Genomic DNA, 14724 nt, shown 5'->3' on the forward strand with positions numbered 1-14724 from the left:
TAGACACTTCCCACAGAAAACAGACTTTACAGAACGAACACCGACAGCATAGTGATATGTCTCTGAAGACGTAATCTTCAGTGAGGGCTGACTGCCTTCAGGGTTTTTTTTTTTTGCTTAAAAAGTCGAGGTATCACTGTCACACGAGATGGCTGGTAAATGTAGGAACTACAGTACAGTACCTGAGCTTCACAGCTGACTCACCATATTCTAAAGAAACACGAGCAGAAATATTGAGTTTTATGAGTGAGGTTTATGAAAATTGCACTAAACTCCACCCAGGATCAACCCAGCGAGATAGAGTTAGCTGCGTAAAATAACGGCCTCTGAAAAGTCCCACAGTGCATTTTAGTATTCAAGCAGACTCCTCAGAGGCCTTGAGAACAAAAACTGCATCGTCGAGAACGTAGTAATCGTTGTACATGTCCCCTTCACATAGGTATGGCAACCGCGTCACAGCCTCCACCTCAAACCCCGCCCTCCGGAACACGTCATTGGTCAGGTTGGTGACTTGCTCCTCCCATGTTTTGCCTTTGATTCTGATATGTTCTTTGGGTCGCTGCCATCTTCCTCCTGAGAGCAAATACACACGATGTTTTCATTTGGATCACAGGGGAAGTAGTAAATCACAGGAAAGAAGTGGTGCTGATTCCCAACTCACCGACTTCCACGTATGGCTGGAAGGGAAGCACCGCAGCCAGGATGAGTCGCCCCGTGTTTGGGACTAGCGCTAGCCGGATATCCCGCAGGAGAAGCAGAGGGTCGTCACAGCGGTCCAGCAGGTTCAGACAGCTGATCACATCATACTGGAAACCAGTGTGCTGCCACTCATCAATACCCAGCAGCCTGAGAACAACAGAAAAACAGTTACATTTAGGGGTGTTTTTAGGATTTGAGGACTTTGGGTGCTGGGTACCAACCATTTTACAATAAAAATAGTAAAAAAAAAAAAAAAAAGTAATTCACACCAGGAATTGTTTTTGTATTTTTAGTATACATAAGGTGACAGAGTGCATACAAAAAGTGCCAGTGGAAGATCCGTGCACCCCCTGACAGAGGTCCTTGCTAAGCCCCTACTGTCCCAAAATCCTAGTAATGTCCTAAAATCCTTGAAACCTAGAAACATGCCAAAATCCTAAAAAAAAAAAAAAAGTCCTAAAATTCTAAAACAAGCCCTAGAAATGTCTTAAAATCCTTAATATGTCCTAAATCCTGTAAATGTCCTTAAATCCTAGAAATGTCCTAAAGTCCTAGTAACATGATTAGGGCTGCTGCAACTGGCTCCTGGCTTTTTTCAAATGTGGCCCCTAACCAAAGCATGTTTATCTCTGGCCTACTCACTTGTAATTCCTCCTCTGTAGATGCCATTTCATGGGTAAAGACACTTCAGTTGCATAGACCTCTCTGAAATGGACTCCCATCACCTCTGTGACGCCTCCGTCCCCAGCTCCGAGGTCCAGGAGTCTCTCAGCCCTCCACTCTGGGCCGATCCGGAGGAGCCGCTGGAACTGCTCCGCCGAAAACACAAACATGGAGCCGCGGCCCAGAAACCTGAGACAGACAGTGCGTCAGAGTAAGATACACCACAGGTGAAACAGAGACAGAGACGTGTCCATACTGCTCACCCATTGATGGAGGTGCGTGAGACCAGCGGGCTGAGGACAGTTGATACAAAAGAGTGGTAGAGCTGGGTGAACAGCCAGCCGGACTTCTCCACGCTCCGCTTTAGAAAAGCCTTGGTGCCCGAGTCCAGGTGGCTCTGGACAAACAGGGGTTGCACTGATTCTCCGAGCAGGTCAGGACCGCACTGGTACCACTAAAGCCACAGCCAAGGAAAAGAACAATTCAATCGATCAATCATTTATTTGTCACATGAAATTATACAAGCTACAACTGAAATGTGATCAGGTCCTTTAACTCCTTTTTTAAAACTGTAAGACAAAGAAAGAATTTAAAGGGATAGTTCAGGTTTTTTTGAAGTAGCGTTGTAAGAGGAACTTCTCTTTAAACAGCGTATTACATGCAGCAGATGTCAGTTGGCTCGCCCCCCGTTTGGAGAAGCAGGCTGAAGTCTGACATGGAAGCTAAGCAATGTACTGCTGTGGATGGGGTCCGCACCTATATGGATTTTAGCCACCTCAAAAAAAGTCTGACCTAAAAAAACAAATATGAATTTGTTTATGCTGTTTTTAGAATATTTTCACGGCTTTGTTTAATATCAGACAGCGATTGCCGACAGGAAAATGAAGTCATTTTACCGCTCTCTTTAAAGCCAGACTCCACTGAGATAAACAGTGATTTTACATCACCGAACATGGGAACTACTGCTCTACCACTGCCTTAAAAAGTGATGTTGTTTGTGTTATAGTCTGACTTTGGCGTCTAAAAGGGTTAGTTTGGATTCACCGAAGTCACACAATAACACAAACTAACTGACCGGTCAGGGCAGCGGTAGCCCAGCAACTCCTGTGTTCAGCGTGCTAAATTTGGTGTTTTTGTCAATAGAGTCTGGTGGCTTTGATGGGAGCATAGATGTGATCTGAAGGTGCTAACGGCTTTCCCACCGAAATGGGCTCTTTGACAGCAATTTAAAGTGGTGAAAATACTCGCAATGTAGTGAACACAGATTTTCTTTAGGTGGGACTTCTTTTTGGATGGCTTAGATGTGTTTTGTTGTTGACCCCCATCCACAGCAGTACACTGATTAGCTTCTTTGTTAGACTCCAGTCTGCTTCTCCAAACTGGGAACATGCAGACTGACATCTACAACAGGGACACTCAACTTGCTTTGCTTGGGGGCCACTTGCAAAATGACAGGAAGCCAGGGGCCAGTCGCAGCAGCCTTATACATGTTTCTAAGATTTTAGGATGTGTCTTGAATGTTAGGACATTTCCAGTATTTGAGGACATTTCTTGGATTTTAGCACATTTTTAGTATTTTAAGGAAATTTCAAGGATTTTAGCACATTCCTCTGAATTAAATACATTTCTAGGTTTCTAGGACCTCTGTCAGGGGGTGTGGAGGATCCTCCACTGGCACTTTTTTTTTTATAAACAAGCTCTTTGATGCTGTTTATGCACTCTGAGATGCATCATTACAGAAGCGTCAGCTGCAAAACCATAGTTTCCCTTTGTACAGTGCACCTGTTGGGCACTCCTCTCTTGCTGCTGCGTTTTTTTCAGGCATTTTTTGGGCATGCATAAAAGTTAAAATATTTTCTACTTTTCCGTTCAAGGTGCAGAATCGCACCGTTCATCAGTGTCACTTTTGGCCACGAGCAGCAGCCCTGCTCCACAGGTGTGCCCAGCTGTTTTTCGTAAATGTGCTTCCAAGGCACTTTTGGAGCGGCCGCACCTGGCAGGATGCGTTTCGGTGTAATTGCTTCTAAGTACACTAAAAGTGCAGGAAAAATTCCTATTTTTTTGTGAATTAGTTAACGGTTATGGGACTCTGCACCCTTTCTGGTGGATGGGGGGCAGATTGGGCCCACAGGCTGTAAGTTTAGTACCACTGTCACTGATCCACTGTATGCAATACACTGTCTGTGAATAAGTACCCTATACAGCCCCACTATCAAAATATCTATCCCTTCAAGAAGCATTTATAAGGGGGAACTTGAAGACTTTGGATTTAGAATTTGGATCTAAACACCCTCCATTTTTACCACTTTTTCCTGCCGAATTCCGTTTAAAAATGTGACAAATCCAAATCTGTAGTTTGATAACAGGAAAAGGTGCACACATGTGAGTCTACTCTTCGAAGGTGGATTGACTCACGTCTGTCCCTTAAAACGGGCTCCAATTCTGACCAAGCAAGCTCCTCCACCGGACTGATTCTCGCATATTTCCTACCTCTCGTGTCTCCGCCGCGGCCGCCTCGTTCTCGCTCACCATGTTGAGAAAGAGTGAGCGGACCAGCGGGCTCCGGGCGTACTTCCCCGTCCACATCCTCCTGACGGAGAGCAGAAAGGCCACGTAGCCCAGCACCCACGCTACAAAAAGCAAAGTCCTCAGCTGTAGATGACACATAACGAACAACAAGCCTAAGCAGAAAGCTGACACACAGCTGGTCGCAGTCTTGAAGCAGTCAATAGACACTGAGCTGTGCTTAATATTAGATGATGCTAAAGGAGCTAACGGCAGCCAATTGTAAAGCTACACGCCGGGGCATGTCTCCACTTCCAAGACAACAAACAAACCAACCTGAGGGTGCGGTGGATTTAACAAAGCCGCCTGCTATTTACTCGCCATCTTAGTCTTGTGAATCCATTGTCATTTCTTAAAAGTACCACTACAATCTCCCACCTGCGTGGACTCTGCCCATTATGACAACAAAAACTCACATCCGCATATTCCGCATTTCCTGAGTTACAGCTAAATGTATCCCCCCGGAACTAAATGCGTCCCCGCTGTTTGTGTTAAACTGCCACCGTTTATTTCTTTTGCTGAGAAGAATTAATTATCTACTGGAGCCGAAATATGCATCACATGTCTGAGAAGACAGGTAGCACATATTTTTGCAAAAATATTTCATCATATTTTATCATGTGACATTGTCGCCGTGGGCTTGTTCCCCAACCTCTAAAATAGCCCGCGGAATTACCGTAATGTTAGTTTGTTTTCAATCCTTTACGTAGCGCATTCAACAAAGAACTGAACATTTGAGATACTTATTACATTATTTTTCTCTCTAGTTTTGGTGCACGAGTTAATTCTTGCTGTTAGCTTTGTATTTGTGTTGCGCAGGTGTGTTTCTTGTCAGTATTACGGCTCATTCAAACGTCGTATTCACAATAATATTACTTGCTTTTCCCTAGCTTTTTTAAAAAAAATTTTCCCTAGCTTGATAAAAATATAGATTTTTTTAATCGTAAACATTTCTTGCAGTTTTTGAAACATTTATTACCAAGTTGCTCGTTGCCTTTTCTCCCACGTTTTTGCAAAATATTATTTCCAAAAGGTGCACTGCTGCAATAAGTGTTGCTGCTTATCATTGACATATCCCAGGCTGTGATAGTAAAAAAGAAAATCAACTAAGGATAGATTTTTTTTTTGGTGTGTGTTTGTTTTTTTTTCCCATCTAAAAACATTATTTTAAAAAAAAACTCATTTGAAGGGTTAAAATTTATAAATGATATTCATGATTAGGGCTGCTTAAAAAAATAGCAGAAAATAATATTAATGTGTAATTTTTTTTAAGCTTGATTCTGAAAAGCGCATTTTGTACACAATTTTGTGTATAGAAGTTCCGAAATACCAAAGACCTTCTTCAACCCATTATTTTCTTTTTAGGTATCATTCTGTTTGTATCTATATATTTTTTACTCACATCACTACTTTTTAAACAGCTAAAGTAGTTAATCTCTCATTCCCTAGCTCCCCCTCTGCCCCTGTCCTGTCTGCGCCTCCTGGTCCCGCCACTTCGACTGGTTTCGGCAGCTATCTGGGAAACTGTCCAGCAGAAAGTTGTGGCCAATTATGGGCTACTAGATGACTTTGTGACAGCAGTCACCAAGATCGTCCCAGAGCTTCTGAATCACCGACAGAGGTGTTTGCTGAGCCTTGGCCTTCGGGCTCAGGTACTATATGAGAAATTTGGGATAGTGTGATATTTGATTGCCTTTTGCAACCTACATGCCATTCAGAAACACCAGAATACAAAATATTGGCTCGTCATGTTAGACTGAAATTTAACAAATATGCCATTGTTACAATTTTTCTTGCCTTTAGCTGACACTGGAGTTGTGTCGCTCAGAGCAGACAACAGATTTTGAGACCATTCAGCCACACCTGGATATAATCACTTCATTATGGAACACAGAGGTACTTTTATATTTAGTTCAAGCTCTGTGTGGTTACTATTATAACAAATGACGACCGTATTTTACTAACTTATGACGTATATCACAGATAAGCGACTCAGGGGATCGATCGTCTGCATCAAAACTCCTTGGTCTTATTCACACCCTCCTTGAAGACCAGGAGGAGAGGCAACACTTCTTCCAGGTAGGTGTAACTTGCTGTGTGATTTTGAGATAGTTTTATCCTGACTGTTCATCAGTGTTTACCAAGATCACTTGCTCAATTTTAGGATGTTTTCCCAGTGAGATTTGGAGACAAGTACTCCGAAGACATACAGATGTTTGTGGAGATATTCCTCTTGCAGCTTGACAAGTTACTTGCTGTACCAAACTATAAACAGGTAATTTACAATTTTAGCAAACTGTGCAGTGAAAACTAGACTCATTGCAAATATATAACAATATGAATAGTTCATAATTTTTGGTAAATATGCATATCTGCTTTCTTTCTGAGTGACAGTGAAGTACAGTAGATTGATTTCAACCCCAAGTCAATGCAATTAAGATCCAGTATTGAGGATTTAGGCGTATATATTGGCAGAAATGGAATATTATATAATACGTTTGTTTTCTTTAGTGTATAATCACCTGAAAATAAGAATTGTTGTGTTTTTGTTACCTTAGAATGAACCATTTATATCTGCAAAGGGAGCAGGTCCTTTTCTACAGAGATAGCCATGTTCGGCAACCATGTTTCTACAGTAGCCCAGAATGGACAAATTAAACACTAGCTCTAGATAGGACCATTTGTATTTTTGCATTGGCCACCATAGATTGAAGCCCCTCTGTGACAAGCAGTCTCAAATCTTTCTTTGACATGAAGCTGCTTTATTCGGTGTTTTTACCAGTTTAAATCAATGGGTCCATTCATTTTGAAGAGGAAGAGACCTCTGCGGATGATACAGCTTCCGCTAAAAACCTCCAGAACGTCTGGATCCTAAAATGATAGTTCGCCCAAAAATGCAGATGAAAAGTCAGGTGAAGTTTTATAGTCCACAAAATACTACTGGAGTTTCACGGGGGGAAGGCGTTGCACTCATCTCCCAAACAATTGAAGCAAATTGTGACCAGTAGTAGACCTCTGTGGATAATTCAGCTCCTCGTTGTAATCACTTGGTCCAATTTCTTTGTAGAGGAAGATAATTCAGCTGAACGTTAAAACTTCCTTAACACTGAAGAAATTCTTACATGTAGAAGTCAAATGTGGTTGCATTCTGCAATCTTTACCATTAAACACCACAAAATCTCCTTTAACACACGAGTAAGTATGGGGCTGGAGACAGAACCCCAGCCACGCCTTAGTGTAAAGAATGGAAATGGAAACAACTACCCTGGCTCTGTCTAAAGTTCAGAAATATACTTATCAATACTGATAGACCAAAGAAATGAACAAACTCTAAAATGTAAATTGCTTGTCATTCTTGGAAAGAAAGCAAGTGAGCATTTCCCTAAAACCCTAAACAATTACACTGATATGATCTTTCTCATGGGCAGGTTGCCTGTATGCTCAGCGATGTGCCTTCAGTTCTGTCCGAGTGTGTGAAGTCTTTCTGTCAATCTCAGGAACTTAAATGTCTTCTGGAATACCAAAAAGATATAAGTCAACTAAATGAAAATGGTAAGCATTTTGTACAGTTTGGACAGTAAACTGACATATGATACAAATTCACAGCAGTTATTAAATGAGTGAAGGCACTTGGTTGTTTTATCTAGTGGTAACTGCATGTCTCTCAAATTTTCAGATAATCAAACTGTGGGTGCCAGCATTTGTTCAGCTCTCTGTCTTCCACATTTGACAGCCACCTTTACAGAACATCAAGAGACACCGCTTGAAGCAAATGTGCTAAGTGATTACATGTATGCATTTAACAAAGAACTGACAGTGGAGACTGCTACACTGAGAAAAAGGGCAAATGATTTTAAGATGGAGAGTGAAGAATCAAAGAGCAGCGAGACAGAAGCCAAAGGTTTGGAGAATCAGTTGGTCAACTGTGAAGAAGTAGAGGATGAGATCTCATACTCTGTTCAATGTGTTGAGAATGGGGATAAGATGGGTGTAGACTCTTGTGCCATGGAGGTCCAAGTTGGTTATAATGTTGAAATTCTTGCTGATGAGTCTGTTACCACAGAGAATAAGCCGTCTGTTGAAAAGTCTGTGATGGATATCAGAGAGGACGAAAAAGTCCCGGAATTAGTCAGAACCAAAGGTGACAGTGAGTTCAGTGTCATGAGCCCTATTAAGACCAAAAGCCACATGGAAGAAGAAAGCAAAGCAGTCAGTTCCAGCACAATAATTTCTGAACAAGTGCAAAACAACAGCATTTCTAATGTAGTGCTTTCACCTGTACTGGTTGCACCTGTTGTAATTGCATTCCAGAGACCAGTCAGACAACACCAAGGTCTGAAGGTAAAACTTTCGGGAACATCCAAAAATGAGCAGTCAAACAGTGATCCTCAAGTTCCATCAACCAGCAAGACTTGTCCCACATGTGGTAAGACATACAGTCGTGCGTCCGATATGAGACGCCATCAGAGGACCCACACAGGAGAGCGGCCTTTCCAATGTTTGCGGTGTAAGAAATGCTTTCAATTCCAGTACGACCTGAAGAGACATGAGTTAAATGTGTGTCGAATCATTGTGCCACAGCTTCAGAGCTGGTCCTCTGAGGTATATGAAGACACTCAAAACCCACAGCAGGGAGGAGTTTATAACCAACTCCGGACTCTACCTTCAGATGTTAGGACTCAAGAAATGGAATGTCTGGTAGATCAGAAACAAGTAGAAGCTTCTTCTGAAAAGGGAGTGCCTCTTCCCACCCAGCAAGATCGTCAACGATTCAGCAGTAAAGTTCAGTTAGGAGATATAAAGGAACAGTGCCAGGAATCTCATCAGGATAATCAGAGGGGAAAGGAATCAAAGGGTTTCAAGTCGAAAAATAAACACAAACCCGCCGATACTTCCCTGTGTTGTGTGGAATGCAACAAGTCATTCCCAGACGCAGCAAGACTAAAAACGCATAATCTGAGACACAAGCCTTGTTCGTGCACCATGTGTGGTGAGATTTTCAAAGGTTTCGTAAACCTCAACCACCATTATGTCGAAGTGCATAATTTCAGAGGACCTTTTCCCTGCACTTTGTGTGAACGAACTTACACAGACTTGAGAGGTCTGGTCAGGCACGAGAGGTTCCACACAGGCGAGCTCCCTTTCAAATGCTCCAAGTGTCCGAAAGCGTTTAGTTATGCATCTGCTCTAACACTACACGACCGAACTCACACAAAAGAGGCTCCGTTCCTCTGCTGGGACTGTGGGAAAGGCTGCAAGTCCAACGCTGCTCTGAGAATCCACAGGCTGTGTTGTCACAGCAGCACCAAGGAGAAGCGCTTCTGCTGCGAGCACTGCGGACAAGCTTACGCGCTTAAAAGAAGCCTGGACCTCCATGTGGCTAAACTACATACTGGTGTGCGCTACCCATGCTCCCACTGCGGCAAACTGTTTCGAAGTGCGAGTTCATTGACAAGACACGATCTGACCCACACAGAGGAAAGGCCCTACTCATGCATCGAGTGCGGCAACAGTTTCAGATCGTCATCAGAGCTGAAGATACACACTCGCTATCACACCGGGGAAAGGCCATTTAAGTGTCAAGAATGTGGCAAAGGGTTTGTGCAGTCGTATTACCTTACTGCACACATGAGGATGCACACAGGGGAAAAGCCGTATAAATGTCTGACATGTGACAAATGTTTTAAAAGCACAAGTATTTTGAAGAGACATCAAATGACCCATACAGGAGAGAAGCCCCATAAATGTTCAGCCTGTGAAATGTCCTTTAGTCGGACGGAGCTTCTAAAAGCTCATGTGAGGAAATTTCATTAAGTCTGTGCAATTTGTTGAAGTAAGCTCTAATTTGCCTTTCAATAAAGGCTCTTATTAGTATAGTTTGTCTCGATGTTTGACTCGGTTTTAATTCTTGGCAATATCACATTAGTTATTAAAATGTCAAAGTAATGTGATCACTTGCCCAGTGTTATTCAAAAATATCATATTTGGTCTGTATTTAAACCTAATTCTAGATAGCTGGCATACAGAGAGGGAATAACAGAACATAAGTATTTTTTTTTTAATTCCATGATTTTTCAAAAAATTAAATGATTTTACTGATTCACCAACTTTTCCAGGTTTCCATGATTGTGTTACCCTGGTCAAGGGAGTATATATTAGCCTTATAACAAATTAAACACCCAGGTAGCAATTAGTTCATGAAAAGGTATTACAGCATGTAAGGTTTTACAAACAAAACAAAACAAGAAAAGAACCTGGAAAAGTGTTTAAAAAATCAATTCAGACTTCAGTTTCAACAACCTGTTACCTATTGTTTCATTTTCTTAAAGTACGCTAGCACAGCATCAAATATAAAGAAAAAGTACATTGTCTTTCATATTGAAAGTCCAGTTTTGTTTCATCGTTTATTCGCAATTTGGGAAAAATGACAGAGAGAAATGTCTGGGCACTTTCCTAAAATCTGAAACTCAAATGTAACCAGGGTAAACTGGATTAGGTATCAAACAAATTCAAACGCTAACTGTCGTTTCATACAGGAATCACAATGAAGGAAAACACCGCCACCTGAAACCTCCAACAAAAAGTGGACTTATTGAACCTAATGTAAATATCTTGCGAGATGGAGTACATCTTACTTTTATCAAACTTTGATCAGATGTCTGATATATAATTACATAATAATGTAAACACTGCAACACTGTAGCAAATATTACTGTATGTTTCTCAACCACCAACACTGTTTTCGCCACTGCTAGTTAGCCTAAAGCTAACAAACAAGCTAACATACAACAAAAATAAATAAAAGAGCTTAAAAATAAGAGAAAACATTTCTGAATTCCAAATATTATCTCAGTCTTTCTGTGGCACAATATACAGGTGAGATGTTAAGGTATGACTACGGTAATAGAATGGGGATCTTCCCTTTGGAATGCGTGATGGGGCTGGTATGGGAGTGGGTCCGTCACCTGCTCAGAGTCCAAAGCATCATACAGTACTGTCATTATTTGTCTTTTGACCCTGTTCCTCAGTGCTGGGTTTCGTATCCTCTTCAGTTCCATTGCAACAGTGACACCAAATGCGTCCTCACAGTCTTTCTGTGGTTCCTTGCTGTGGTTCTCCCTTAAAACATCTAATATGTGCTGCAAAAAGGCCAGTTTCTGTCCTTCCTTGTCAGATGTGTCCTGCTCTTTTTTGGCAAGCTGAGGAGGAGGAGGAGGTGAAACAGAGGAGCTCTCAGTAGGTGAAGGTGACGCTCCACCATAAAGGTCCTGGGACAGTGCTGTGTTCTCTGGCTCGCTCTCGCTGCTGTCCTGCTGAGTCACCAACTCATCTTTTATCAGTTGGTCACACTGTAACACAGATGACATGTAAATGTTTTAAACTGTAGACAGGTGCTGTGCCATTAGCAGTTATCAGGGGTTGTTTTGACTGTAACACTCACTTTGCCTTCAGTGGGACGATGGGTGATATGTTTTTTGAGGAATTCACAGGACGTCATGATCATCCTCTGCCTCCCTGTTATGGGTTTCCTCATCTTCCCAGAAGCCAGCGGTTTCACCAGTTTGGAATACTGAGTTCGCAGAGAGGTGGCCCGAATCTTTACATCCTCAACTGCAAGGCAGGCAAAAACGAGGTAACTTCACAAGTTTTAGTGCAGTAATTATTCTTCTTTTATAGCAGTGAGCAGCAGCTGCATAGGTCACTCTGTTGGTTGGTTGATCAGTAGTAGGCTTGGGCGGTATCATAGTATTACGGTACACCAGGGTATTAAGAAATCCTGAGGGTATGTTTTTCAATACCATATTAAATACAGACGCTCCTCTTTTTATTAAACTCATTATATGTAGTGTACAGCGTGCACCACCAGAGCTCAGTATGCGGTCTCCACTGGTGGAGCAGGCAGCTCAGCTGAAAGACACAGTGAGACCGATTGGTGGAGGGAGAAGTAAGAGGACCGTAAACAGCCGGCGGCCAGCAGCGGCAGAAAGAGACCATGGGGAATAACAGCTTTTTTTTTTTTGCATCTAACTTTGTAACTTACAAATTTATTTGGACCATAGTGGAGGTGGTGACTGTTGGAACAGTGGACTGACGAATTACATTACTAGCAAGAGTAACCAAGATGATTTGGGTGAGTGTTATTTTGTTTCTGTCCAGTTTAGAGGCAATCAAGCCTTGTCAGTCTCTGAGAGAAAGTTGGAATTCAAAACATGTACAGTTGTATTTCTCTATTTAATGAGGAAAAAGGGTGTGAGAATATGACTTTTATCAGCATTTTGTGGGTTTCTATTGTTCTTGTGTTTGGGTGTTGGGGTGAGTTAGTTGGGACACAGAGCATCGCCTGGCATGAATGTTTAGCTCTGGAATCTAGTCGTGGAACAAAAGTATCCCAACCTTAGAGGATGAGCCTTGAACTTGAAAGCACTGTTTGGATCAACTTATTTGTGTGTCTGCCTTTCATTTACATGAAAATCAAAGTACTGACCCACATCGATGGATGACCACCTTGATTCCTGCTTCAGGGTTACAGCCAGCTCCCACTGCCCTCAACAGAATCAAACTGCCTCCTCTCAGTGCCAGCAGTCCCAGTCAGGTAGAGAAATACTTTTCTAATTTAGAAAAGTGTTTTTATTATCTAGATTATTTTACCTGGATTTTTTTGCAATGTGTGTATTTACATACTGAATGCAGACTATCAGTGATATAGCTCCCTATTCTGACTGGTGAATCTCAGCAGACTGACAACTTAAAGTAGAAGTTGGTTCAAAAAGCTCAGGCATCCCTACACTAACCTAAAAATCCATCAATTGAAAAATAGCAAATGACATTTTTTATCTTTTTCTAATTCAACCTTTCAAACATTTTGTCTCACCACACACAAAGAAGACGTACACAAGCCAACACTTACCCGGAAGATCCAAAGTGGTAGCGATTTCAGTCCATTTCTTTTCCCTCTCCAACCTGTCATGAAATCTGTCTGCAGAAAATTCATACAAACAGGGGTGCTGCTGCCACAGCTGCAAGAGCTTGTTTTCCTTTTCTACAGACCAGTTGGTCCGAGCAATGGCAACTTTATCTGCAGGTGAGTGTGACCTGCCAGAGTCCAGGTCCAGGGAGAAGGTTGTGTTCTCTGGGTTGCTGCCATCACTTTCCAGCTGTGTGGTCAATGTGTCTTTTGTTGTCTGGTCAACCTGTGGCATAGATCATGTGTAATTAGGCATCTGTATAGTCACTGAATGGGATTTTTTTTTTTTAAAAAATGACAGGTTGGGAAACATTTGTTTTTGGTAAGCTAGCCACAGCTAATGGTGAATGCTTCAAATCTACAAATGCGCTTGATTGCTTTCTTGCTTCTCTACAGTATATATATATATATATATATATATATATTCTTGCCTAACTCTGCACAAAGTAAACAATTATGGCACTTATTTTTAAGAATTTCTTCTCCATCTCCTGTTTTTAGCTGTATATTTTGTGAAAATGGCGCCAGATATGTGTTTGTACCACACATAAACGGAGCAGTGAATTACTGAACTGCCAAGAAATGCCCAAAGTTAGGGCGCCCCTGAGCTTCAACTGTAAAAAAATGTAAGAGCACAAAGAGATGCGAAGGAACTACAAAGAGACACAAAACAAGGAGACACACAATTACCCAATAACTTAAAAAAGCACAAATTAACTTCAAGCAAACATTAAACAACCACAAGGAGGCACAAAAACAACAAAAAAGACAGTTACATCAATGAAGCACAAAACAACATAAAGACGCATAACTACTAAAAAGTGATGCAAAATAAACACAAAGTCTGAGGGCCTTGCTCTGATGTAGAAGTTTTGTTGGGTCCTTTTGCATATGTGTGCCCAGGGGCCCACTGTCTCACAATCTGTCCATGACCAAAGAGTGATTGTGTGATGACTAATGTCAAACAGTTTGTCATCTGGAGGTCTGATGTCTTGAGGATATTCTGAGACTCTTTTTCAAGGTTTAGAAATAATCTCAGGATCTCTGTCTGTCTCCTAATTTGAGGTAAACTTTGTTTATCATCAGTACCTTTTGCATCTTTTCACACTCACATTGCTTTCAGAGGAGCGAGGATTGACATGTTTTCGGAGGAACTTGAGGGACTTGAGGATCCTCCTCTGTCTGGGTGTCAGGGCTTTATTCTTCCCACTGCCTGATGTTAGAGGCTTCAGGACTCTGGTGTACTGAGTCCGCAGAGATGTAGCCCTCACCTTCACCTCCTCCACTGCAGGCAGAGAGACAACCATACTGATGACATGTCACAACACACACACACAAACACACACACTCTGGTGTCTTTGTGTCTCTCTTACCGGACAGATCCAGAGCCACAGCTATCTCCTCCCAGCACCTCTCCTTCTCCAGCTTATTGTGATATGTGTCCGAGGACACGTCGTACAAACACTCATACTGTTTCCACAAGTCCACCAATAAATCTTCCATGTCCCGAGTCCACCTGGTTCGTGTGGTGAAAACATCGTTCGCAGCCATGTTTCAAAATCATGGATGAAGCGTTCAAAACCTGTTCAAAATCTGTTCAAAAACCAAAACACTACTGTTTTGACTTCCGTTTCCGCCGCCATTCTTCTTCTTCTGCTGTGTGTATAAGGTCCTCATACTGCACTGCTGCCACTATGTTGGCCCCCAGCGGTTAAACCTAAACGCTGCTCCACGTTACACTTCACTCTGTGGGCTCATATGGATTTAACACTCTACGACGGCGTATTAGTGCAATTGCAGATTTTTCAAACAAACAAACAAACAAACAAACA

The 14724-nt window shown here is 42.0% G+C and overlaps 3 protein-coding genes across 5 annotated transcripts; 1 reads left to right on the top strand and 2 right to left on the bottom strand.

The window, feature by feature from the left end:
• Positions 1-233: 233 nt before the first annotated feature.
• Positions 234-4350, bottom strand: mettl9 (methyltransferase like 9). 3 transcript variants are annotated; one of them, XM_042508423.1, is made up of 6 exons: positions 4204-4350; positions 3853-3992; positions 1626-1816; positions 1342-1551; positions 662-846; positions 234-573 (listed from the first exon to the last, which is right to left on the bottom strand). In XM_042508423.1, exons 2-6 carry the CDS (start codon positions 3946-3948, stop codon positions 356-358), a joined length of 900 nt encoding a protein of 299 aa, XP_042364357.1. In that variant the 5' UTR covers positions 3949-3992; positions 4204-4350; the 3' UTR covers positions 234-355. The 3 variants fall into 3 exon arrangements, with proteins under 3 accessions (XP_042364357.1, XP_042364356.1, XP_042364358.1); XM_042508422.1 differs by having other exon boundaries at positions 3853-4014; XM_042508424.1 differs by lacking the exon at positions 4204-4350 and having other exon boundaries at positions 3853-4044.
• Positions 4351-4417: 67 nt separating this feature from the next.
• On the top strand, positions 4418-9741 carry LOC121959119 (zinc finger protein 184-like). Its single transcript, XM_042508304.1, has 7 exons — positions 4418-4504; positions 5377-5579; positions 5731-5823; positions 5911-6006; positions 6092-6202; positions 7356-7479; positions 7604-9741. Exons 1-7 carry the CDS (start codon positions 4480-4482, stop codon positions 9739-9741), a joined length of 2790 nt encoding a protein of 929 aa, XP_042364238.1. The 5' UTR covers positions 4418-4479.
• A 504-nt stretch (positions 9742-10245) lies between these two features.
• Positions 10246-14527, bottom strand: wu:fb74b10. Its single transcript, XM_042508195.1, has 5 exons — positions 14266-14527; positions 14005-14177; positions 12836-13118; positions 11369-11538; positions 10246-11276 (listed from the first exon to the last, which is right to left on the bottom strand). The coding sequence occupies exons 1-5, from the start codon at positions 14441-14443 to the stop codon at positions 10812-10814; spliced, it is 1269 nt and encodes a 422-aa protein (XP_042364129.1). The 5' UTR covers positions 14444-14527; the 3' UTR covers positions 10246-10811.
• Between the last annotated feature and the right edge of the window lie 197 nt (positions 14528-14724).

Source organism: Plectropomus leopardus, chromosome 19, assembly GCF_008729295.1.
Source record: "Plectropomus leopardus isolate mb chromosome 19, YSFRI_Pleo_2.0, whole genome shotgun sequence".
NCBI lineage: Eukaryota > Metazoa > Chordata > Actinopteri > Perciformes > Serranidae > Plectropomus > Plectropomus leopardus.